We start from the raw sequence: 25688 nt of genomic DNA, 5'->3' as shown, positions 1-25688 counted from the left end.
AGGTTCAGCGAGAGACTCGGGGCGAAATTGCAGCCCAGTCTGGCCGCGGCGGAGCGCAGGGCATTTCTTTGGTGGGGGCTTATGAACTGAGAAACAATGCTGGTCCACTTACTGCCATCCTCCAAGGATGCTCTAGGAAAAAGACACACACACCACCATCCCCTTTCTTCCAGACCCCGTCCTATCATCACAGACCCCGCGTACAAGACTGTCCGATATCGGCTCAAACTGCTGTGCACCTACACTGAGGCTTGGGTGTGCCGCCACGGCTTAAAAAAAATAAAAAACCTGCACAAAGAATAAGCTCATTTGCTTCTTCCACATAACCGGTAGTTGGGACCGTCTGCTCGAGTCTCCGTGATCTTTAGCGCCCTCCTGGGCCCCGGAGCCAGGCGTTGCGCTCAAGCCCCGCCTGGTTTTCACGAAGGCGACAGCGAAACAATGCCCTCCTCCCGGCGCGCAGGAAGGGACAGACAGGCACAGGCGGGGTTGGGGCTCCAGCTTTGGGCTCTCGGAGCCGTCCGCCACGGGCTGGGCCCCCGTAGCGTCTTTAGGGCCTACGTGCGACGCGACACGGTGGGAGGGCGGGCCGCGGTCAAGGACTTCCCCTTGACCCTAGAGGAACCAGGTTCTGCCGCTGCTCCACCGAGCCGTACAGAGAAGACAGGTCCTCCAGAGCCTTCGAGTCGGGGGTTAGAGCGGCCTCGGGGCTGAGCCAGGTCTAGCCCGGGCTGAGGACGGCTGCGTCACGGGAGGGGCGGGGCTGCCACGGGCGGAGGCCGGAGCCGGAAGCGGAAGAGGCGCTCGGAGCGGGGAGTGGGGCCTAGCAGCAGCTTGAGCCTGGGAGACCGTGAGTGTGGGGCCCGGGCCCGCGACGGGAGCAGTGGAGGGCGGTGAGTCGGCGGGGAGGGCGCGCTAGGGGTGGGTCCCGGGGCTCTCGGTTCGGTCTCGGGCTACTCCCTTTCGTTTTCTTCTCGGCCCTCCTCAGGCCGCGGCCCCGACCTCTCACCCCTGACCCGCCGCTTCTTCCCCAGAGGGCGATTACCACAGACCCCGACCGCTCGCTCCCGCGAGTCGGCGTCCGAGCGTGAGAGGCCTGAGGCCCCTGCAGAGATCCATTCAGTTTTGGCCCTGTAGCCTGCCCGCGGAATGGGGTCGGGGCCCTACCTGGAATACCCTGGAGGGGCTTTCAGACCCTCCCCTCCCCCTGGCTCGAGGCTTAGTTCGCAGACACCTTCCCCGCGCGGCTTGGAGTTTGATTCCAGCCCAAGCTGGCCTGCCTCCCCCCACCCCCCACCCGCCCACCCCAGGTCTCCCCTCGCATCCACTGGCGGCGGTTACGGGGGACGGGGCTCTGAGATCTCTGGGACCCGAGCGACAGGAAGGGACGCGAGCGAGGGCCGCAGGCCCCCTGCTTGTTTTGTTGTGATGATGGATCCGCTCCAGCCCTGAGGAGGGGCCAGGCCCAGCTGACAGTACAAATGCCCGGGCTGCTCCTCGCTCCGGGAGTCTCTGTGCTTTAGTTCCGGGTGCGGGTGTCCTGGCGTAGGGCTGGGGTGGGAATCGCCCGAGCGAGGGCTCCGTCGAAGCGGAGTTGGCAGCCTTCCAGCTTCCCTCCTCCATGCCCTTGAAAAGGAGGAGCGTTTCACCCGGTGGTGGCGGCTTGCAAGGTGGCAGGTTTGAGGTTGCAGTGGTGGGGCAGCGTCAGCCAAAAATAACCGTGGGGCGCTGGGGTGGCAGGGATCCGGGCGGGCAGCCGCTGACCTGGCTGGCTGCTCTTCTTGTCAGCCCAGTTCTCTGGCCAGGAGCAGCAAATGAGATGTAAGCTTGTGCTCAGAAAAAAGCTGGCATCCTCTGCCTGGTTTTCTTCGCATTACCTTTTTCTTCATTGTGCAGAGCAGAGCCTTCCAGAGCATAATTGTGGCCCTTACCTTCTTTTAACAACCTGTTTGCAGAGGTCTAAGAATTAGAGATAATTGACGAGAAGTGGGCCTTAGAGCCCTAGCTGGAAATAATGAGCATCTGGTATTTCCAATATTTCAGCTGCCTAGAATGTGTTAAAGGAAGTTATATTCTCTATGATTGCCTTGTGTGTGGTGTTTTATATAGCTCTTATACTTGTCCTCTCCTTTGCCAACTTGGCTGGGAGGTCGTGTTATCTCCTTTTTCCAGATACGGTAACCAAGGCCCAGAGTGACTTGTAAAAGGTTAAGAGACCAGTAAGCAGCAGCACTGGGATTTTGTTCAGGGTTTTCTACCCAGAGCTCTCTCCCCTATGGTTCCTTGGAAGGGACTTTTAAAATGTCCTTAGGTGGCGCTAGTGGTAAAGAACCCGCCTGCCAATGCAGGAGATGTAAGAGATGCAGGTTCCATCCCTGGGTGGAGAAGATCACCTGGAGAAGGGCATGGCAACCACTCCAGTATTCTTGCCTGGAGAATCCCATGGACAGAGCAGCCTGGCAGGCTACAGTCCATAGGGTCACAGAGTCAGACATGACTGAATTGACTTAGCATGCGCACATGCAGTGCTCTTAAGGCATTTAACACAGAGTTACCTGGAACCTTTTTAATGTTGTTAGTGAAAAGCTGCCTTCAGTACATCTTGTGGGCCCAGACCTGTGGTAGGCATTTGACCTTAAGGCATGTACTAGGCATGTTACTTACAGGGTGGCATAATTTAATCCTCACAGAGCTATCCCCGTGTTGCAAGAGGAAGCTGAAGGTTGCAGTGGTTTAATAACTTGCCTAAAGGCACAAGCTGGAAATGGCAGTGCCAGGATTCAGATTGACTTCTCTCTGACTTTGAAGCTATGCTGTTTCCATTAATGTGACCGTGTCTGTACATGAATCTTGTAGGTCCCAGGAGGGAGTCTTTGGCCTGTTGTGAACTAGACCAGGTCTTCCAGGTCTGATGCTTTGCTCAGTGAGGATGGGCAGTGCCTTTGTTCTGATCACTGGAGCATCTTCCGTGTCACTTAGTGAGATGTGAGATACTGCCTTCATTCCATTGCTTGGGGACCTGACCCAGCCATAATGGCAGGGAAACAGTGAAACATTAATCTGCTGATAACCAAAACAGAGCTGCAGTCTGAGCTCTTGAGCTGTTACAGAATATTTAGGGTTTTGAGTGATTTGTAAAAGGTTAAGAGACCAGTAAGCAGCAGCACTGGGATTTTGTTCAGGGTTTTCTACCCAGAGCTCTCTCCCCTATGGTTCTTTGGAAGGGACTTTTAAAATGTCCTTAGGTGGCGCTAGTGGTAAAGAACCCGCCTGCCAATGCAGGAGATTTAAGAGATGCAGGTTCCATCCCTGGGTCTAGAAGATCACCTGGAGAAGGGCATGGCAACCACTCCAGTATTCAAGGGTTGCTGGGGCCTAGACTTTCAGGTGGAGGGCAGAAGACAGCTGCTAGCCAGGAGACTGAGGGCAGTGACTTTCTTGGGATCCCAGGAAAGCTCCCAGGTGTTTATCAGATATGCTTTGGTGACCTGCTCATTCAAGGAGAGCTGTCCCATCCTTTTCTCCTCCAGACAGACCCTTCTCATGAGATGGGGCAGCCTCAATGGATTTTCCAAAAATGTGCTTCATCAGGCAAGCCCAGGACTGACCACCATTGGTTGACTATGGCCAAGTGCAGGATTGGGAGGGAGGCTGGCTGCAGTCTCTGACCGAGCCCTCCCAAGGAGGCAGTGTCATGTTTTGGGGTATGGGTGGAACGGGGAGCTGGCCTCACATAGCACATGGCTGAACCAACCTGGCAATTTCCTGTGGTGAATGTAAATTCCCACTGAACTAGGAGTAATGGGGTGGGGCCCTTTTGGCCTGCCTCTGTGAACATAGAGCCTGTCAGACAGACAGCCTTCTGGCTCCTCCTGAGATGGGCACAGAAGAGGGTACTGGAGCAGGGGATTTAGAAGAGGGAACAGTAATGGTCCTGTTGGGGGTGAGGCACTGCCTGGGCATGGCACCACTGGCAGGTGGTGTAAGGGTGCGAAATAGGCCTCAGGCAACTAACTTGGTTGCTCTGAAGACACCTGGCATCTTTGCTGATTCTGAGACTGAATTTAGACCAACAAGGGCTGGATAGACCCCCATGTCTGCTTGACCAGACCCTCAGGTGGGCTCGGGAATGTTTTGGGGCCCCTCTTTGTCCGAGGACTAGCCTGCTCATTTCTGCCTGTGGCTCCTCACACTGATTTGTAGTCCTTACTCCCTTGAGTGGGGTACAGTTCAGGGGCTCAACCAGGCAACTTGGCTTCTCAAACTCGAGGTCTTTCACCCCTTGCTCCTACGTGTTGGCTCCCTGCCAGCAGCCTTTTGACTCTGACCTCTGGCTCAACAGAACAGGCTCTTCCTAGGACCCTACAGACAAGCAGGAGGGAGCTGAGCATGAGAGGCTCCCTTTCTTCCCGGGGGTCTTCTGTGGTGGTGCTCACCAGCCCCTTCCTGCATTCGGCCTCAACACCGGTCCTGGCTCACCTGGTTCCCTGAGTGCTCAGGCCACTAGGCCAAAGCTGTGCTGGGGAGGCAGCTGTTTGTTTGTTCACCAGTAGAGAAGGGTGTTACCCATTGTCTGCTGTTTGACCAGTGTGACCTCAGAGTTCTTCATCACTTCATAAACCCCTGGGAGGGGCTGCCCCCAAACAGAACAATGGGCCTCTTCAGGAGTGCCTAGGCAGCCCAGTGGCTGGCTGCATGTTCAGCAGGGCTTTCTGTTTCCGTGGCCCAGATGCATCACTGTAAGCGATACCGCTCCCCTGAGCCAGACCCATACCTGAGCTACCGATGGAAGAGGAGGCGGTCTTACAGTCGGGAACACGAAGGGAGATTGCGATACCCGTCTCGAAGGGAGCCGCCGCCGCGGAGATCTCGGTCTAGAAGGTGAGAGGGAGTTAGGTGGGAAGGGAGGACCCCTTCCCCCTTGGGCTGGGGAGATGGTCTGAAGGCTTGTGACCCCTGGGCCTCTTCAGGCGGCTGCGCCTCTGCCTGGCTGCACCTGGGTCACCACCCTGCCCTCTCCCGTCTCCTCCTCTGATCTCAGCTGCATCCCCTGGTCTTCGTTCACCGCCATCCTGCCACCCCTTCTTTGTCTGTCTTTGAGTCTTCCTTCTCCTAACGTGTTCCCCCGTTTTGTAGGCCAGCATCTCCCCTCCTAACCTCTGAGCCTTCCTCAGTGTGGGTTAGGAACATAATCTCAGCCCTTTCCAGAGGTTGGTCTCTGGTCTTATCTCCACCCCTAGGCCAAACTTAGTCTTAGCAGGCCACCGAGAGCTCTGTGATTAGGGGAGCCCTCAGAGGCCCTCTGCCACACTACCTGGCCCCCCCCTCCCCATGCTCTGCCTCTTGCTGCCCTGGAAGGATGCCTTCAGGAGCCCCAGGTCTGGAGACTGGAGTTCACATACATGTGCTCCCCCTCCCCACCTCCCATAGTCCAGATGCCTCTGCTCCAAAAGACGACCCTTGTGAGCCCTTTGCAAGCACCCCACCACAAGTTTTGCCTGGCAGCAGGAGCCTGCGTGGGGGGAGGAAATTCTGACCAGTGACTCTTGGCAGCCATGACCGCTTGCCCTACCAGAGGAGATACCGGGAGCACCGTGACAGCGACACATACCGGTGTGAAGACCGGAGCCCATCCTTTGGAGAGGACTACTATGGATCTTCACGTTGCCATCATCGCCGGCGATCACGGGAGAGGGAGCCGTACCGGACCCGCAAGCATGCCCACCACTGCCACAAACGCCGCACCAGGTCTTGTAGCAGCGCCTCCTCGGTGAGTGGTGGCCAGAGTGTGCTGGCTGGGGCTTGAAGGCCTCGTCTCTTTCTAGCCTTCTCTCAGGTGGCTGGTCTGGGTGAGTACTGCCAGCCGTATGCACGCGCGTTTGGTGTGTGTGTGTGTGTGTATGTGTTGTCTGGTCCAGTTGCAGGGCTGAGCAGGGGCCCAGCTCCTCTGTCTTCTGGCCCACTGGCAATGGCAACTTAGGGGTTCTGGTTCCGGCGCTGGCTGGCCTCTGGCCTCCCTGTCTCCACACTGCTCCAGGCACAGGCCACGTGTGTAAGTGGCCAGGGTCACTTCTTCAGGATCCTTAATAGGGTTGCTGGTATGTGGTCTGGAGCTGTTTGACCTGGTCCTTCCCACCCAGATATTGCCCCGCCACACAGCTGAGTGCTCTAACTGGCGTGGACTGCATCCACCTCTGCAGTCTCCTCTCCACACCCCTCACCAGAGGCCTGGAGGCTGGAGTGCCCATGGGTGGAGGGCTGGGTCCGTCCGTCAGTGAGCTTGGACTGGGACCTGCCCTCTGACCTTCAGGCTTGCCCTCTTCAGTCTAGCCTCTTCATGTGAGGGGCAGTCAACGCGAGGGGGATGAGCTGCCTGTGGGGCGGGGCAGAAAGGCCCCAGCTCCAGGCCGTGTCCAGTTGCAGGTCACACGCCCAGAGCAGGGCCTGGAAGCATTCTTCTTGCGGAGTGTTGTACAGATCTCTGCTGAGACCAGGAACCTGCTCTGCGCTCAGCTCTCTGGGAAGGAAGGCCAGTTTGTGTCTTGGAGGGTATATGCCGTCTTGTCTTCCCTTCCCAGCCCTCTGCCTTGGCTCCCTGGCTCCCGGCCTCGAGGCCCCAAGGAGTGGTGGTGCCGCAGTGGAGGGGGCCAGGTGTCTCTCTGCCGAGCTTTCCCGTGACTTCTCTGAGTGGCCGTGGGTTGAGGGTTGACTGGGCACACGGCATGGCCTGGTGCCCTCTCTGCACACTGCCACAGGTGTGTGGCTCTGCTTCTTCTCTTTTTGGTGCCCTTTGTTGTCATGAGGCTCAAGTTGGGTCTGGCCTGTGAGTCGCCTCGGTGCCAAGGCCAGGGCAGGAGCTGGCTTGGGGCCTGTGTGGGCCGTTGTGGTGGTAGGCCTTGGAGAGTAGGCCGGCCCAGAGGATCCAGCGCTCCTTCTCTGCTCGAGGCTGGTGGTGCAAGGGCTGCCGACGGAAGGCTGGTTCTGCTGGTGATGCTGAGTCTGGCCACAGATGCTGTCTAGGGGCAGGTGGCAGCTGTCGGGCGTGTGCAGGATCGCGTGGGCAGACAGACTGGGCATTCTGCAGCTGAACCAGAGTGGCCTCTGACCGTTCTGGATGATCTGACCAAGGCTCGGCCCGCCGTCTTCTTGCACCCTTCTCACTGCGTCTTCACCCTGGCTGAAGCCAACACGGGAGGGCCGGGAGGGGGAGACTCAGTGGAGGAGGGAGTCAGGCCTGCGACTCTCCACATGGCCCGGCCCCTTAGCAGCAGAGGCTGGGCGTCTTTCTGAGCATTTGCGGCGCCTTTCTTTTAGATAATGTCCGAGTTTTCTTTACATACCTGTAGCTGTTTTTACTTTTCTGTTTTTGAAGTCAGTTTGTGTCTTGACGTGTCCCTTGCAATATCCCTATCGTTATATATGCTGTGTGCCTTATGAAATGCTGGGATCTGGAAAATCCAATCAACCAACCCACCGGCTCCTCACCGTCTCCACCTCTGCCTTTGACTGACACCTCAATCTGTCAATCGGAACCGCCTACCATGCGATTGGTCGGATGGCGTTTCGGGGGGCGGTGCATGCAGAGAAGCCAACAGAGCAGTAAGCGCAGCAGCCGGAGTGTGGAAGATGACAAGGAGGGCCACCTGGTGTGCCGGATCGGCGATTGGCTCCAAGAGCGATGTACAGCCACCTTTCGTAAAACTTTACCTCTCTACTTTCTATCCCCCTTGTTAGACGAGACCTCTCCTGCCCGAGGGGCCGCTATTGCGCGTGGTGCCTTAGAGGGGCCACCAGTAATTGCCTGAATGACACAGACTCTAGCAACTTCTGTTTTTAAGAGTGTAGCAGTGAGAAAGAAACCTTTTATGTTTTTGAGAATTTGAATGCTGTGAACTTACAGGAGCTGCCAGCCCTCCGTCCTCCAGGCTCTCATGCCCTGTTTCTTTTCTCTCCTAGATGAGATCGTGGGGAACCTGGGTGAAGGCACCTTTGGCAAGGTGGTGGAGTGCTTGGACCATGCCAGGTAAGCTCTCTTCCTGGGAAGAGCTGGCCTGAGGTTCTTGAAGGTGGTGGCAGAGCTTAACCTTTTTCTCTCTGAAGAGTAGCACCAAACTCCTGTGCATGTTGAGTTTTTGCTGATCCCCTAAAATAGGGAGAAATTCCTGGGATTCCTGGGCGTGTGGCATCTCTCCCTAAGAACTGTTGGTCACTGAATGGTGCTGTTCCAGTTTCCCCACTTCCTCAGGGCTGTGGTGGAGATCAGAACAGGGCAAGACCCTGGCCCCTCCATGGTCTGGATCTGCTTCCTGTGAGCTCTTTTTAGGGGCCTGGCAGGGGTTTGGGCATACTGCTGAGTCCAACTCAAGCATGAGCCTCCACTGTCTGGAGGTCTGCCTGAGAGGCCATGCAGGCCCCCATTGAGAGGAGCAAGACCCTGGGCTTTCTCACCAAGTGGGCTGCTGCCTTCGACAGCGTGGCTAGAGTGTGCTCGGGTAGAGCAGGGGTACACCTGTGTGTGTTGGGATCCTGCTGGGGGTCCCTTGCCCCCTTATAGACTGAAGAGTGAAAAATTTTTTTGTCCCTTGCCATTCCTTGAGACCAGAACCCTTGCCTCCTCTCCCTTAGGCTGGGAGGCTGCCGCCTGCGAACCCACTGCCTTTGAGCCTTAAATGGCCTCTCTTTGCTGTGGCACTTTGGCCAGAAAGTGCTTGTGTCCTTGCTGTCTCATTTGAGCCACGTGTTGCCTGTACGTGACTCTTGTATGATTTTAGGGATGAAGAAATATGCTCAGGGTCCGCCTGTATCCCCCAGCTCTCGAATGGAGGAGCTGGGTACTGCTGTACTTGGCGCTTCCATGTTGAGGGGTGCCTGGAAAGGACAGTTAAACCTAGCAATTCAGCCCGCCATGTGACCCCAATTTAAGGTGGTGATTATTACCAACGAAGCCTCCCTGGGCACCCAGTTCCCATTTAAACACCCTTCAGACCCCTTGTGGCCCAAGAAGTTAGGGCTGGGGCCAGTGGGCGTAGGGACATGCAGAGTATACAGTGGTAGAGGTGGCCGATCTGAGAGCTGTGCCGCCTGGGGCTCTCTGTGCCGTCACTCTGAGCAGCTAGATGGGAAGCGAGCCTTTGAAGTCACTAAAGGGCAGGCCCAGAGTTCAGGGAACCTTCAGCGAGTCCAGAGGGAGTTGGCCAGTGGGTTTGTTGTGAGAAGGCAGAATTCAGTTCCACATAAGGAAGGGCCGCCCAGCTCTGGCAGTAGCTGTGTGGAAGTGATGAGCTCGTTTCAAGGGTCGGAATGCTATTAAGGGATGCTGTTCCAGGAGTCTGGAGTTACGGCTTTTTCTCTGAGGTCCTTTCCTATCCTGAAAATCTGGAAAAATGAGATGAGAAAAATGCACGGTGTTCTAGAAGATGCCTCTGCCCTTCGACCTGTGAACCTTTCTGGCACCAAGGCCAGGTTCCCAGAGGCCTTAGGCCACACCCTTGTGGGCCAGGGCTTATCACTCTAGTTTCCCACTGGGCATCTGAGCACTGGCTCTCCCTTCCTGAGAGTGTTGCGCCTGGTAGCCTAACCGCCCCAGTCATTCTCTGCTGGGCACCTGCTCGTGGCATACAGGGGTAGTTCTGGGGGTAAGGTGGGAGGTGTGGAGCAGGAGTTATTAAAATCCTCATTGGACACTGAATAAGGGTTCCTGGCACTTAGGGGTCTCTGACAAATGGCATGGCTGGTATTGAGGCAGGTGGGGCCAAGAGGTTCGCTGAGGGATCGGTCCTGGGGTTCAGTGAGGGGAAGAGCCTCTGCTGGCACCTTTCCCTCCTGCCAGGCTCTCACTCCCTCCTGGAAGCCCAGGAGGAGCAGTTTGTGTAGAGTTGGTGATGTGTTCAGGAAAGTCAGCAGGTGCAGCAGAGGGTTCTGAGTGGGTGGCCTAGCCAGGGTCAGGACTGATTGGACTCCAGGTCAGGTAACTGAGCAAGCTCTAGGGCTGGTGCTGGTCAGCAGGATAGGGCTCTGCTCCTCTGCCCACTCCCCCCAGGGGCTGGCAGCAGCTGAGATCATAAAAACCTAAGACTGGCACGGTTGTCAACAGCAGCTTCGTATTGCACAGGTAGAGGTCTGGAGTTGTGTGGGGCAGGCTGGGCATCAAGAGTCTGCTGTCTTCAGGGCAGCCCTGTTCCTGGAGTCCTAAGTAGCATTTGCCAGGAGTCGCTGGGTTGGGGTGGAGGGTGGGGGAAGGGCTGCATACCTTTTCATGAGGACTGCTGCTTCCTTCCCCGGTCCAGAGGGAAGTCTCAGGTTGCCCTGAAGATCATCCGCAACGTAGGCAAGTACCGGGAGGCCGCCCGGCTAGAAATCAACGTTCTCAAGAAGATCAAGGAGAAGGACAAAGAGAACAAGTTGTGAGTGTCGGCAGGGAATGGGTGGGAAGCTTCCTAGGGGTCAGTGTGTGTCCAGTCCAGTGGCCCAGACCCACTGGGACTGAGCAGTGTCCTTTTGCCGGGTTGGCACCATGCCTTCTCCCACAGCCAGAGCCAGGGGAGTCCGGCGAGTGAGTCTTGCTGGAAGGAACATCTGGGTTTCAGTCTAAGCTCCACTGCAACCAGCTCTGTTCTGAGGTGGCCTCCTTGCCCTGCATTTGTGAATTAGAGGCTTCACTGGGTTGTGGTGGGCATTAGACAAGATAAACCCAAAACTGTTCAGGGTGCTCATGTAGTCAGAGATATCCGAAGGAGCACACAGACACGGAGCGTTCCCCTCCGCTAAGCACTGTGCTGAGCCCTGCAGACTCAGGAAGCTCGGCAGAGGGCACTTGTCCTGTGGAGTGGCCTGGTTATGCCATCTCTCTCTGAGAGCAGGGGCTGTGCCCATAGTTTTCTTTCTCTTTGTGAATCTGCATCCTGTCTGTGACCCAGCAGCCTGGGAGGGAGTGGGGACTGTCTTCACCTGAGGAAGCAGGTGGGCAGCCAGCCCCCAGCACAGACCCTGAGCCCCATCCGTCCTTCTCCAGCCTGTGCGTCTTGATGTCTGACTGGTTCAACTTCCACGGTCACATGTGCATCGCCTTTGAGCTCCTGGGCAAGAACACCTTTGAGTTCCTAAAGGAGAATAACTTCCAGCCTTACCCTCTACCACATGTCCGGCACATGGCCTACCAGCTCTGCCACGCCCTTAGATGTAAGTTCCCACCTCAGGTGGAGCAGGGGGAGCCTCCTGTCTGCAGCAGAGGCACCTGCTGGCCCTGCCCTCCCATCAGGTGCTCCAACACATTGCTGACTGTTCTGCTGGGCCCGAGACACTAGGGCCCCTTTGGTTGAAAGGCCTTCAAGTAGGAATCTGTGACGACGGAGAGGCTGCAGTCCCCTCCAGGGGTCTGCGGAGCTGGCCTCTGACCCCAGGCTCTCCGGAAGAGGAGAGAGCTGCTCTAGGATTAGCCCTGTACCATCCCCATGCCTACCTTCCTGCATAAGATGAAGAGGTCGCAGACTGACCTGGTAGATCCCACCCACAGATCCTGTCACACAGACACCATGTCTCACCATCATTTCCCATCTGTCCGTCAGTCTCTAAGGTGGTACCTGTGCTCAGTGCTGCAGGATTTGTAGTGGTTGAAACAGGTTGGAAAGGCTCACTGGAGAGAAGGTGGCTAGACCTAGAGCTAGACTAGCAGGGTCTGCATAGATGGCGGGACTGGGGAGAGCGTTCCAAGCCAGGTGAGCCACCCAGCACTGGCGCAGAGCCTGGCACGTGCTGCAGCTCACTGTGGTGAAGAGAGGGCCCATGTAAAGAGAGACGGGCTACACTGTCGGGAGGGTCGAGTGCCAGATGGGAAAAGTGATGAGTGGCAGGGTACAACCATCGGTGGGACAGGGTTGGAGGGAAAAGGCAGACGTCCCCCTGCTCGGGGATGAGGGGAGAAAGGCAGGACTGGCTTCATTGTTTCATAGGGAGCCCTGTGCTTGGTTTAATGCTCTCCTACTACTATCTTTAGATTCTAAGTAACTTTTGAATAAGGAGACCTACATTTTCATTTTGCCTTGGGCCTTGCAAATTATGTAGCAGGTGCTTGGGAGAGGGAACCACCCCAAGACTGATCCTGCAGCTTTGGTGAGAGACCTGGTCCCCTGCAGACAGATGGAAGGAGGTTTTCTAAATGGAAGGCATCTCCCCTGCCCCCTCAAGAATTAGAACCCTCCGAGTTCATAAGTACAGAGAACCCTTGAGAGGGAAACCCTGGCAGAGGCAGTGTGCCACTGCTGGGGTTAGGGGCTGAGGGCTCCAGCAGGCTGGCTCTGGAGGAGGGAGCTGGCCTAGCGCTGGCAGGCAGGCCAGAGAGGAAGCCCAGGTTTTCAGTGTCTGCTTCCCTCCTCTCCTGCTCCCCCAGTTCTACATGAGAACCAACTGACCCACACAGACTTGAAGCCAGAGAACATCCTATTTGTGAATTCTGAGTTTGAAACCCTCTACAATGAGCACAAGGTATTTATTGGTGGGGTAAAGATTGAGGCCCTGTTCCAGGAGTCGGTTACCTACCAGTGCAGACTTCTGACCTGGCTCCCCTTTCCTGCCCTTCAGAGCTGTGAGGAGAAGTCAGTGAAGAACACCAGCATCCGAGTGGCTGACTTCGGCAGTGCTACCTTTGACCATGAGCATCACACGACCATCGTGGCCACCCGTCACTATCGTCCACCTGAGGTGATCCTTGGTGAGTGACTGCAGCTCCTAGCCCAATAAAGCAGGCACTGTTTGGCAAGCTATGAAAACGGAGTGTGGTGCTTGTCCACACCTGGAGCCAGTGTCTTGAGTCTCTATGGTTGTTGACTTGGTCTTAAGAAAGGGACTTCTACTGGGTTTGGGCCAGGAGTCTTGCCAGACAGCGTGGTAGCTGCCCTGTGACCTCTAGGCTGGGAGCACAGAGCTGAGTCTCATAGCCCACCCCATCTTGGCTTTCAGAGCTGGGCTGGGCACAGCCCTGCGATGTCTGGAGCATCGGCTGCATTCTCTTTGAGTACTACCGGGGCTTCACACTCTTCCAGGTAAGGCCTCTCCCTCATCACCCCCCAACCCTAAGCTGCAGAGGCCTGGTGTGGGAGGGACCCCCACCCACCCATCAGCATGCTGTGAGATTAGACTACTGAGGGTTGTAGGTGCTTGGGAAGGAAGAGGTCAGTCAGGGTAGCTGGAACACTCAGGGGACTCCTGCAGTCAGTCATCAGGGACGGAGAACTGGGGTGGGAGGAGTGTTCCAGGCAAGGGGCACAGCGTGAGTGAGGGCATGGAGATGGGCCGGGGCAGGGCACTTTCTGGGGAGAGGGAGGAACTAGCCAGAAGGAGTCCTCATGCAGCACACTGGAAGGGTCGAGAAGTCACCCTGAAGGAAGAGGCTGGCTTCCTCCCTGGTCCCAGGCTGCCACCACATCAGAAAGGCTGCGGCTGCTCTCCCATTGGTGGGTTTGCACCTCCTGGGGCAGGGAGAAACCTTGACCATCTTTCTTATCCCTTATTCTCCGAGGGACCTTGAGGGGGTGGAGGCTGTCATGATTCCCACTTGCTGTGTCCCTCACCCTTCCACAGACCCACGAGAACCGAGAGCATCTGGTGATGATGGAGAAGATCCTAGGGCCCATCCCATCACACATGATCCACCGGACAAGGTAAGGATGTGTCTCGGAGTGACCTGGCTGAGCTGTTGCCCAGACCTTCCTGCTGGGTCAGGCCAGGGTCCCCTGCCTTGCTTCGCTGCTCTTCTCTGCGCTGCTGCTCTTTCTGGCTTTAAGACTCCACCCTTCCTGTCTTTTGTTTTCAGGAAGCAGAAATATTTCTACAAGGGGGGCCTGGTTTGGGATGAGAACAGTTCTGACGGCCGGTATGTGAAGGAGAACTGCAAACCTCTGAAGGTCAGTTTCTGGCTTCCCTCAGCTCAACTCATGCCAAGGAGACCCCAGGCACTGGGCAGAGGCCAGACAGCTAAAAATGGCCTCCTCGTTCCAGCTCTGTGGGAGCCTGTGCCCAAGGCTGCCAGGTGCTGGCAGTGAGGCTTCTTGCAAACTGAACTAGAGGGGCCCTTAGCTCTTCCCCTTCCCCACAGGGTGGCTCTGATGTAATCGGGGCATCCGAAGAGCCAGATATCCGAGACCCTGCTACTTCCCATTCCCTTTTTTCTCACCTGGCAGGACTGAGGGGAGGGTGAGGGAAGACCTAGACATGGCCAGGAAGCCTCTGTCAACTGCATTTGGTGCTTGGACAAGTGAATTTCACAGAGGTGCCGTGTACCCACCTGTCAGAACTTTGCACATGGGGGCAGAGGCATCAAGTCAGCAAGATACCCGGTAGCCTGACAAAGTTCAGAGCAGACATGATTATAGGCGCGAAAAGCAAAGAGCCGTTCCTTGTCCAGGAGGGCAGTAGTCGTCCTCCAGGGGGGCATGCTGCCTCCTCAGCCATGCAGCAAGGCTTCCCAGAGGCAAGGGGACTGGCTGTGGCCTCCCACAGCCCGCCATCACACTGAGGCACCTTGTGTCCCTGAGCAGAGTTACATGCTCCAAGACACTCTGGAGCACGTGCAGCTGTTTGACCTGATGAGGAGGATGTTAGAATTTGACCCTGCCCAGCGCATCACACTGGCGGAGGCCCTGCTGCACCCCTTCTTTGCTGGTCTGACCCCTGAGGAGCGGTCCTTCCACACCAGCCGCAACCCAAGCAGATGACAGGCGTGCAGCCACTGCACCAGAGATGGAGAGCGGGACTGGACTGCCCGGCCCCTTTCCTCCAACCTCTACCACCGGCCCCAGGGCCAGAGCCACGCAGTGAACAGTGCAATGTGAAGGAAGGCAGGAGCCTGCAGGGGAGGAGACCTGATGCCCAGCTGCCAGAAAGCACAGATTTGACCCAAGCTATTTATATGTTGTAAAGTTATAATAAAGTGTTTCTTACTGTTTGTAACCCCTGGTACCAGTTTGTCCATCTCCAGGCTCCTTGCCTTCTCCCCTCCCTACCTTATTAATAAAGTCTTTCTTAGCGGTGCCACTTGTGGAGAGCTACATGTGAACTGGGCCAGGCCCGGAAAGGCTAGCCAGCAGCTCGGGTGTCCCCCTGAGCCCAGGAGAGCAGCAATAGGCCTGCTCAAGTCTGGAAAGGCACCTGGGCCTGTCCTGCGCCCGCTTCCCTGCTGGCCCCTGTGCCACTCAGCCCCAAAGAACATGCCAGGACTGGCCCACCGGCTTTACCTTTCCTTCCAGCCCTGTCTCTGGCTGAGACGTCAGGCTGTGTATGCCCAATAACTGGCTTGTTGAGGTCAAGTGTGAGGATCAAGGCAGGTTCTCAGGGCTGGGGATCCAGTGCCTCACTGCACTGCAGCCCACACAGCAATGTACCACAGCACACAAGATTCCTGTCGTCAGCTTTATTTTAGTGCTGGTTTTTGGTTCCCCAAGAGCTGCATGAGTTTTGGCCACCTGACGGGCCCCGTGGGAGCTGGGCACTGTGGGTAGGATGCCTCTGAAAAGATGTGAAGATGGAGGAATCATGCCATCTTTACCACCACTGGGGAAGGCCCAGGCTGAGTGCAGGAAGAGGCTCCAGTGCCGCCTGGGGAGAAAATAGAGGCTTGGGCACCAACTCCCAGTGGCCCCTCAACACAAGGCCATCAGCCACAGGGTCACCATGACTCACTGGAGCAAGCAGAGTCTTCTGGGCCAGGGTTCTAGCTTGCTTTTCACTGGACCCATTGAGGAGACCTCACCGCATTAACAGGCAGCCAGAGCCTGTTGAGTGGTTGCTCACTAAAATGCCTGTAACCCAGCATTGCTCCTCAAACTACGGCCCCACCTCTAAAGAGAGGGCCTCATTCAGGAGCTTCTCGGCCCTGAGAGTGAGCAGAGGTTCAGGAAGGATACACAGCACGGGATTCACAGTCAGTGGCCTCCCTCTACTGCTGGAGACTATCTGAGGGAGGCTGGGAGGAAAGGAGGGACCAGCCCTCTCTGCCCTGCCTAATCTGCCCCAGCTATGCTCCTATAAGGAAAGTGATAAGTATCCTGAAACCCAGGGTACCAGGGCCTGCCTACCCTGCATCCATGATCCTTGGCAAGCCCTTCCACTCAACCCCTTAACCATACTGGGTGGGCATAGAGCAGAAGGAAGCCTGAAGCCCTGAAAAAGGCTTTAAAGCACAAGCCTCTGCAAGGGCCCCTCTCGGGAACTTCAGGACATGGCTCCCGTTCTGCCAACTTCCAGGGCCTGTGAATATCTAGGGGCTCAGTGCCTTAGGATCTGAGCAGCACTGTGTTCCTAAGGCTGAGGCCCACCAGCTAGCTCATCCAGAACTAGCCTCATTTTGGCATCTGTGAGACAGGGTGCTGGCCCTGAGCCTATACATCTAGAGAGGACAATCAAAGGGTTCAAGGCCCAGACACTAAAAGCTGGGGGGGTGGGAGGGACATGCGCCCACAGCTGCAAAGGACCATTTCAGGGGAAGGGCAGAGGGGGCAGGAAAGTAGGGGTCTGGGTGCAGGCAAAGAGGAGGGGGCGTGGTGGCTTAGGACAGAAGCACCAGGGAGCCTCTTCTGGTTCAGCACCAGGCTCCCCCAGGGGCCTCCCCAATACTGAACATTAAAGCTGCACCCTGAGGGGTCTGGCCCCAGACTAGGCAAAGGCTCAGTCCCCAGCTAGAGAGTATGGGATTGGGGGGCACTGCTGGCAAGATGGGCACTGTGGTTCTACAGTAACATAAGCTTATACTACCTGTGCTGAAGACAACAGAAAAATAGTTTAAAAAAAAAAATCCCAATACAGTAATACCATTCAGACGCCACCCTGGCTCCCCCTTCCCTGCCTCTCAGAGTGATGGAGTGGAAAGGAGGAAGGACCCTTGGGAAAAAAAAAAAAGAAATCTAGCATAAAACTTGATCAGCTCAGGAGAAAGGGTCAAAGCCCCCATCATCTTACGGTGGGGCTCGGGGAAGGCCTCAAAGCCCTCAAACTGAACCGAGAATGCAAGTCTGCCCTCTAGCGGACAGCGGCAGCGCAGCCAGTTCTACACGATCAGAGGAAGGGCCGCTTGAGTGGAGGAAGCAGGGGAGACAAAGCCACAAGCTCTGAACCAGAGCAAGCACAGACCCCCAAACAGGGCTGCCCCACCCCGTGAGGCGTCGGCCCAGGCCCAGTGGCTGTAAACCTGACATGTACGGTCTGTGAGCTGCCTATGTCTGTAAACAAAGCCCCACCTGACCATGCAGGGGGCCGAGTGTAGAGATGCCTGGAGCCACTGTGCACTTAAGCCTGCCACTCACCCCGTGCCCCCAGCAGGGAAGCCTTCCCTGGCTCAGGGCACATGACAGGTCAGTTTTAAATATGATCTGTTCTTTCAAAGAAACAAAATGAAAAGAGAAAAAATTCAACAACAAGGTCCATGAAGCTTCACATCCTTAAGGCGTTCGCTGTCAAGTTCAGTGTCAGGAGCAGAAGGGGACTACGAGGTCCAGCCCACCCAGAGCCCTTCTAGGCAGAGTGCAGTGGGATGACAAACTTGCAGCCGAAGGGCGAGTGGTAGTTGATGCCCACCTCCTGGAAGACCTGCTGGGGAATGCCGATGTCGCACAAATAGACACGGCCTGCATGCTCCCCCAGAGGCAGAGGCAGGCCCAGAGCCAGCGACCACTTGGCATCGATGCCCTGTTCACCTTCATGCACAGGAGGGTCTATGCTGAGTACTGGTGCCCGGTTCTGGTTGGCCCAGGCCACAGCTGCCTTGTACCAGGGCTGATCCCGCAGGAAGGCATTCTCGGGGCAATCCAGACAGTTGATCACCAGGTCCACAGGGCTAGTGGGCAGATCTGCAGGTGGAAAGAGTGCCATCTGTAACCCCTATAAAGCAGAGAGCAGTCCAGGCTGGGACAAGAACCTCGGTGACCCCAACCAAGAGTGTCTTATTCAGACACCACTCCAATGCCTCTGCAGAGGCCAGGCTTTTCAAGGTTGGGCTGGGACTCAGGCTCCAGGAGTTCCAAGACCTGGTTGGGCTGGGTGCTGGAGACCAAGGGTATGTCAGCCCAATGGACCACTGTCCTCGTGGAGCTCCCAGGCTGAAGCACTGTCGTGCTGGGTGAGCAGAGCTTCTCAGGACATGAGGCGCCTGCCTCCTCTGCACATCTAACTTCCTGGTAAATTATAAGCTCTGGGAAGGTGGGCTCTATTACCAAGTCAGCCTTGAGGGGGAGGATGTGACCAGGGCCCAGGAGAATTGGGCTGACTGCCATTTGCTGTCTAGCCCAAGAAGTGTGAATAGGCAAAAGCGTGGTCACTCTATACCAGTCTGGCCTGCTCCCACACTGGCCTTGCTGGTCCCCTATTATAGAAATGAGTCCTTCTTGCAGCCCAAACTTAAGAACAGGGAAGGAATTTCTCACTTCTCCCAGGTGTTTAAAAAGGCTTCTCTGCTCTCACCAAGCCTCTGGCACAGTGTAAGAACAGATGGCTCAATAAGCACGTAAGTCCTGACCAGCCTAAGAGGTTAAACTGAGACTAGCGGAAATCAGACCAAACTCAAGGGTAAACATCCTGGAGCAACTGGGATAGGAAGCCTTGTGGGCAGCTAAGGAAGAATAACTGCCTGAAAAAGGGCATCATATTACAGCTCTTAAGAGGGGGAATCCACATATGAGAACCCCTCCCCAGGTCTCAGCCTTAAGTACTAACATACCTTAATTAGAGTCTCAGAACAGGCCACCACAGGTGGGGATGGGGGTGTCCCTGTGAGCCCTGAGGCTTTTGAGAGTGGGAATGGCATCTTCCCTTCGAGGTAAGAGACTGAGGTTCTGGCCCTATCTTGCCATCTGATCCCTGGCAAGGCCCTTTCTCTGGGCCACATTTACTTGCTCCACTTCTCCCCTGTTCTCATTTCAACCCACTCCAATCAGACCACGCTTCACTGTACCACTTAAAACTGCTCCTGTCAAGATCACTAGGGGCATCCACACTGCTGGATCCAGCAGTCAAGTCTTTGAGTCTGAGTGAGATGGAGAGTCACTTTAGGAATAAGTAGCAGAAAGATATAATCCAGCTCGGGTTCCAGACGATCATTGCGTCTGTTGTTTGAGCACAGACTGTAGACGTACACAGAATTATTAAGGCTGTTGTAATAACTGGATCGAGAAGTGATGGTGGCTGAAGACTTCAGATGAAGTCTCGATCTCCATCTGAACTCAACCTAGAAAGGCTTGCTGACACAGCTGCTCACACCCTCTTTTCTTTACTTGTCTTCCAGGTACCAGACTCTCCAGGCTTTCCTTCTCCTTCAATGACCACTCTTTCCCTGTCTCTTAGCTGGTCCCTTAAACTTCTATCCAAAGAACTCACTCTAACAACCTATCTAGTCTCTCTTCCTAGACGATACCTTATCCAGGCTCATTACAGCTTTAAACACCACCTCCCCACACTTGTAACTCCAGACTGGATCCCTTCTCTTAACTCCAGACTCATCTCCATCAATCAACATTTCCACCTGCCTATCCAAAGGGCATCTCCAACTGAGCTTCTGCTCTTCTTCCCCAAACCTCTCCCAGCTCTTCCCATCTCAGTGATGGCACCTCCATCCTTCCAGTTACTCAGGTCAAGAACCTTGGAGTCATTCTTTACCCTTCTCTTTCTCTTATCCTTTACATCCAATCTATAAACTCTTATCTTCAATACTGCTTCAGAAACTAACCATCTTTCATCACTTTCATGCTGTCTCAGCCACCATCACTTCTTATTCTTACAACAGCCTTAATAATTCTGTGTACATCTACAGTCTGCGCTCAAACAACAGACGTAATGATCGTCTGGAACCCAAGCTGGATTCTATCTTTCTGCTACTTATTCCTAAAGTGACTCTCCATCTCACTCAGACTAACAGTTCAAGCCTTGTATAAAGACCCACAGGCCCTGTATGATGGGCCCCGAAATGTCTAAGTCTACCGCTTCCCTCCACCCAGCCTTCCAACATTCTCGAGCTCCCTTCCCTGTTTTATTTGTCTCCATAACACTTACTACCATCTGACCTGAGAGAAATGTCACTTGTCATCTGTCCTAACCAGAATGTAAGCTCCACAAAAGCATGGATTAAGGAAAAAAAAAATCTATCGCCATATCCCGTGTTAGGAACAGCGCCCATTCTGTACTTATCCGTGAAACGAATAAATGGATCCCCACCTCTCCATCTGAGTGGTGGGAGGAGGAGGAAGGTGAAGGGATGGGAAGTAGGCAAGTCGACACCAAAGGTATTTATTTCCTTAAGACTCTAAGACTACTCATGAGCAAAGTGCTCTTTACACCTGTGGTGCTATTCCGCCTGTCGCCACTGGGCGGTGCCACCAGACCATGAAAGCACTGAGGGCTCCCCAACCCTGTGCGAGAGCTCACCTTTGAGACTAGACACTTGTTGGCCCTGGGTCTTGCTGAAGAGAGACAGCTCATTGGTAATGGATTCCAGCATCTTCACGAAGTTGGGCAGAAAGAGGATGACCTGGACATCGTGGTTGGCTAGGTGCCTTCCACAACTGATACCCTGAGCCCCCTTCACGTGAGGCCCACATAGCAGGGCCACTGTAGGCCTCTGGTGAACGTTTTTGGGATTCAGCCTGGAACAGAAGGTAAAGAAGCATCATCAGCCGAGACTTGCCAAAACTTTGCCCCCTATACTGGTATACTGGACACCCCCTGGCACCTGCTGCTCTCAGGGCCAAGGTTCTAGAGGGGATGGACAAAGTCCACTATAGGCCAAGCTCACAGGGTGGCCTTCCCACTGTCCCAGACTTCATCTTTGGGTCCTCTTAGGTGGCGCTAGTGGTAAAGAACCCACCTGCCAATTCAGGAGACATGAGACCTGGGTTCGATCCCTGGGTCGGGAAGATCCCCTGGAGGAGGGTATGGCAACCCACTCCAGTATTCTTGCCTGGAGAATCCCATGGACAGAGGAGCCTGGCGGGCTACAGTCCAGAGTCGCAAAGAGTCAGACATGACTGAGGCGGCTTAACACACACTAGGTAGTTCACTTGACCTTGTTCGGTGAAACACCACTGCCAGAACACTGCTTGCTAACCAAGAACACTTTCTGTTCTATACACTGTAGGACCTATTACATCAAACACTTCTCGGCAAAGAGGTTTTCCCACCTCTGCAGCCTTCTTGACTCTTCTTCCCCAGTGTGCCTGCTCTGCTGCAGCAAGACTGGTCTCATCACTCTCTCTGGCACCTGAAGGCTCTTTCTTGGTTCTGCTCAAACTACTTCACCTGCCCAGAGAGCCCCTCACTTACGAATCTCTGACCCACTCCTTCTAGGGTTACTCTGGCTCAGTTCCTAAGAGACTCACAGCAAGTACCAAAGAGGGTAGCTGTAAATCATACTCAATTAGTTGCAAGTCCAAGTTCTCGTCTCTGAGCTGCCAGTAAGCTAATAAGGGCAACGCTGGAGCTACTACATTTCATAGACTGCTGGGTGGATGAGTGGATGTAAAGCACTCTGAATAGGAACTGACACAGAAAGGGCTCAATTGATGCTGGTATCATTATAGTTCTGGTCACAGAGAACGTAGAAGGCTAATGGCTCCCCGGCTGGGAGCTGCCTTGGACACTCACTTCTGATGAAGTCACTTTCTTATGCCATTCAAAGTGGAGACACCCCCCCACACCCCAAAAGAAAGGCCGAGACCCCTCTGGTCCAGAGAAGCCATAAATAAGGGAGTTAAAATTAGCCCTAGAGCTATGCCCAACTCCCAGACAGTGCTGTCTGCCCCTGGGCAGGAAGGCAGGGGAGATGAACAGCCAGAAAGAGGCTTAGGTCCCTGCTTGGGGTGGAGCAGGGACAGTCACTTATGGGTTTTCCCCAAAGAGAGGAAGACAGATGTCAAGCCAAAGAGGAAACCCTCACTCTCCAAATAAATTCAGGGGAATTCGGTGATGTACTTTCATATACACCAAGTTATTCATTTCGCTCCACCATGTTTGCATCGTAAGGAAATATACGGTGAGTACTTCTTCCTGCTCACAGATAACTGCAGAGTTCATCTGACTTGCCCGGGTTTATTCCCTAAATGAACTCTTCCTCTCACAGAGGCATGCCCCATCTGAGAACTCAAAGCAGACCAGACACCCACAGACCCACAGGCAGGGGTCAGAGTCCAGGCGCTGGAGACCGAGCTTCACCGCGAGCCGCCAGCGTCACGTGGGCCAAGTCCTTCTGCTCTCCTGAGCCCTAGCTCGCTCATTTTAAACCCCGGTCTACTACTCACCTTCGAGGTGAAGCAGTGGGGAGCAAATTAAATGCCATTGTGAAGGCACAGTGAAAAAACGCATGATACTTAACATACCATGGTACTTAACATCACTTAACAGATGATGCTGTTAAAGTGCTGCGCTCTCAATTTCAGAAAAATAAATGACCCAATCAAAATATGGGCCAAAGAACTAAATAGACATTTCTCCAAAGAAGACATACGGATGGCTAACAAACACATGAAAAGATGCTCAACATCACTCATTATTAGAGAAATGCAAATCAAAACCACAATGAGGTACCACTTCACACCAGTCAGAATGGCTGCGATCCAAAAATGTGCAAGCAATAAATGCTGGAGAGGGTGTGGAGAAAAGGGAACCCTCCTACACTGTTGGTGGGAATGCAAACTAGTACAGCCACTTTGGAGAACAGTGTGGAGATTCCTTAAAAAATTGCAAATAGAACTACCTTATGACCCAGCAATCCCACTGCTGGGCATACACACCGAGGAAACCAGAATTGAAAGAGACACATGTACCCCAATGTTCATCGCAGCACTGTTTATAATAGCCAGGACATGGAAACAACCTAGATGTCCATCAGCAGATGAATGGATAAGAAAGCTGTGGTACATATACACAATGGAGTATTACTCAGCCGTTAAAAAGAATACATTTGAAGCAGTTCTGATGAGATGGATGAAACTGGAGCCGATTATACAGGGTGAAGTAAGCCGGAAAGAAAAACACCAATACAGTATACTAACACATATATATGGAATTTAGAAAGATGGTGATGATGACCCTGTATGCGAGACAGCAAAAAAGACACAGATGTGTATAGCAAGTTAGAACCAGACATGGAACAACAGACTGGTTCCAAATTAGGAAAGGAGTACGTCAAGGCTATACACTGTCACCCTGCTTATTTAACTTATATGCAGGGTACATCATGCGAAATGCTGGGTTGGTGAAGTACAAGCTGGAATCAAGACTGCTGGGAGAAATATCAATAACCTCACATATGCAGACAATACCACCCTTATGGCAAAGAAAACAAAGAGGAACTAAAGAGCCTCTTGATGAAAGTGAAAGAGGAGACTGAAAAAGCTGACTTAAAACTCAATATTCAGAAAACTAAGATCATGGCATCTGGTCCCATCACTTCATGGCAAACAGTTGGGGAAATAATGGAAACAGTGAGAGACTTTATTCTCTTGGGTTCCAAAATCACTGCAGATGGTGACTGCAGCCACGGAATTAAAAGACACTTGCTCCTTGGAACAAAAGCTATGACAAACCTAGTCAGTGTATTAAAAAGCAGAGACATTACTTTGCCAACAAAGGTCTGTCTAGTCAGCTATGGTTTTTCCAGTAGTCATGTATGGATATGAGAGCTGGACCATAAAGAAGGCGCCAGAGAACTCATATTTTTGAACTGTGGTGTTGGAGAAGACTTTTGAGAGTCCCTTGGACTGCAAGGAGATCAAACCAGTCAATCCTAAAGGAAATCAATCCTGAATATTCATTGGAAGGACTGATGCTGAAGCTGAAGTTCCAATCAACAGTTTGGCCACCTGATGCGAAGAGCCAACTCGTTAGAATGGACAGATGCTGGGAAAGATTGAAGGCAGGAGGAGAAGGGGACAACAGAGGACGAGATGGTTGGATGGTATCACCAACTCAATGAACGTGAGTTTGAGCAAGCTCCAGGAGTTGGTGAAGGACAGGGAAGCCTGGTGTGCTGCAGTCCATGGGGTCGCAAAGAGTCGGACATCACTGAGCAACAATTAACAAACATGAAAGTGATTATGGAGATATCTTCTTCAAAGGAAAGCCAGCAACTGTTACAAAGAACAGTACTGTTAGCCCTTCTGAAAGCTCAGACACTGAGAGAACAGACAGGTACAAGGACAGTCAACCACAAGAAGCTGACCAAAGAGGAATGGACTTAAGAAGGACATTCAGGTGCTGCCCTCAAACTGCTATTTCTGGGAAGCCACTTAATGGCCTCAAATACTTCCAGGAAGAGCTTATTCCAAGGGTTGCCCCTATGGCTGCTCTGGGAGGAGGTTCAACAGTCAGCAGACCCAAGAGCATGCTATACTGCAGAGGGCAACTTGCACTATGTCCTCCTTTGCGTCTCCATTGGCTCTTCCCCAGCACAGGCCAGGCCAGAGATCCGGGTGGGAAAGCAGGCCTGAGTCAAGGGGCAAGGTGGATGAACACAACTCTACAGGGAGAGGCGTGGAGAAGCAAGGAGGGGAAACCTCACTGTCAGTGTGGATCACCTTAGCCACAACCCTCCCACAAGACTAGCAATATCCTCCTCTTCGCTGACAAACCCAGCAGACACCTGTCAACCTTAAATGTGCTTGCTCGCTCAGCATCAGCACTGCTAACCATCCCTTTATTCCTCACACACCATTTCTTTGGTTCTTAAGCCTTGCCCTCTTGGTTCTCTTACCTCTCTGGCTTTAAACTTTCTTAGCTACTTTGGAAGGCTCATCTCTTAACTAGGCTTTAATGCTGATGTTTCTCAGAATTCCATCCCAGGCCCTTTCCTCCCTTCATACCTTCTCCTTAAAGGAGCCTGCCTATTCTTATACCACGTACCAGCTGATGACTTCCAATCTCTATCTTCTGCTCAGACCTTTTTCTAAACTTCAGATCCAGATTGCTAATAGTCCACCTGCATATCTCACAGTCCTAAACTCAACATATCCAAAACAAAGCCTACCACCTCCTCCATGCCTGCTCCTCTTCCCACGTTCCTTATCACAGTGACTGCTGTCACTGTCTAGCCCAGTATCCAGGCTAGGATGCTTTAAGTTCAGTGATCACTGACACTTTATTTTCAATCACCTTTCATATCCACTCAATACCCTGCCCTCTTGATTCTACCTTAAAAAGCTCCCTAGTCTACCCACTTCTCTGATCCCCGCCCTCCCTACTTGGGATTACCATCACCTGGCCCCTGGCTCAGTTTTCTGTTACAATTTTCTAACTGGTCTCATGGCCGCCAATCTTGTCTCTGCTAATCTACTCAGCCAAAGTTTTTAAAACACAAAACTAATCATGTTATAGCATTACTGAAGTACCCTCAGCAGTTCCCTATCACTCAGCTGTACCAAAACTGGGTCTCTGGAGGTTCTTAGAAGGCAAGCTTCTGCTAGTTGGCAGGAGTCTTAGAGTCAACTGCTACCAGGAAGGAAGAATCAAAGAGTGGTTTGTTGGAGAAGAGGCTTCCCAGGTGGTGCTAGTGGTAAAAAAAAAAACCGCTTGCCAACAATGCAGGAGACATTAAGAGACACGAGTTCAATCCCTGGGTTGGGAAGATCCCCTGGAGGAGGGCATGGCAACCCACTCCAGTATTTTTGCCTGGAGAATCCCCATGGACAGAGGAGCCGGAGGGGGGGCTACAGTCCATGGGG

The 25688-nt window shown here is 53.8% G+C and overlaps 2 protein-coding genes across 7 annotated transcripts in view; one reads left to right on the top strand and one right to left on the bottom strand.

Annotated features, from left to right (window-relative positions):
* CLK3 (CDC like kinase 3) lies at window positions 757–15023 on the top strand. Of its 4 annotated transcripts, none has more exons than XM_018066135.1 (13): window positions 757–850; window positions 4730–4881; window positions 5554–5770; window positions 7584–7680; window positions 7957–8023; window positions 10287–10403; window positions 11012–11178; window positions 12386–12480; window positions 12577–12706; window positions 12955–13037; window positions 13576–13655; window positions 13808–13898; window positions 14532–14943. In XM_018066135.1, the coding sequence occupies exons 2-13, from the start codon at window positions 4730–4732 to the stop codon at window positions 14706–14708; spliced, it is 1473 nt and encodes a 490-aa protein (XP_017921624.1). In that variant the 5' UTR covers window positions 757–850; the 3' UTR covers window positions 14709–14943. The 4 variants fall into 4 exon arrangements, with proteins under 4 accessions (XP_017921624.1, XP_017921623.1, XP_017921625.1 ...); XM_018066134.1 differs by having other exon boundaries at window positions 769–893; window positions 14532–15023; XM_018066136.1 differs by lacking the exon at window positions 7584–7680 and having other exon boundaries at window positions 790–893.
* EDC3 (enhancer of mRNA decapping 3) overlaps window positions 15389–25688 on the bottom strand; it is a 54736-nt gene continuing 44436 nt past the window's right edge. For all 3 annotated transcript variants that reach the window (XM_005695141.3, XM_018066132.1, XM_018066133.1), the window contains 2 exons: window positions 20401–20618; window positions 15389–17834 (listed from right to left, as the gene is read on the bottom strand). In XM_005695141.3, the coding sequence (XP_005695198.1) occupies window positions 17500–17834; window positions 20401–20618 (553 nt within the window). In that variant the 3' untranslated portion in view covers window positions 15389–17499. The remainder of the gene's footprint in view (window positions 17835–20400; window positions 20619–25688) is intronic.

The sequence above is a fragment of the Capra hircus genome, chromosome 21, assembly GCF_001704415.2.
Source record: "Capra hircus breed San Clemente chromosome 21, ASM170441v1, whole genome shotgun sequence".
In the NCBI taxonomy this organism is placed as follows: Eukaryota; Metazoa; Chordata; class Mammalia; order Artiodactyla; family Bovidae; genus Capra; species Capra hircus.
The sequence above is the reverse complement of the archived record's forward strand: the minus strand, read 5'-3'. Positions and strand labels throughout refer to the sequence as shown.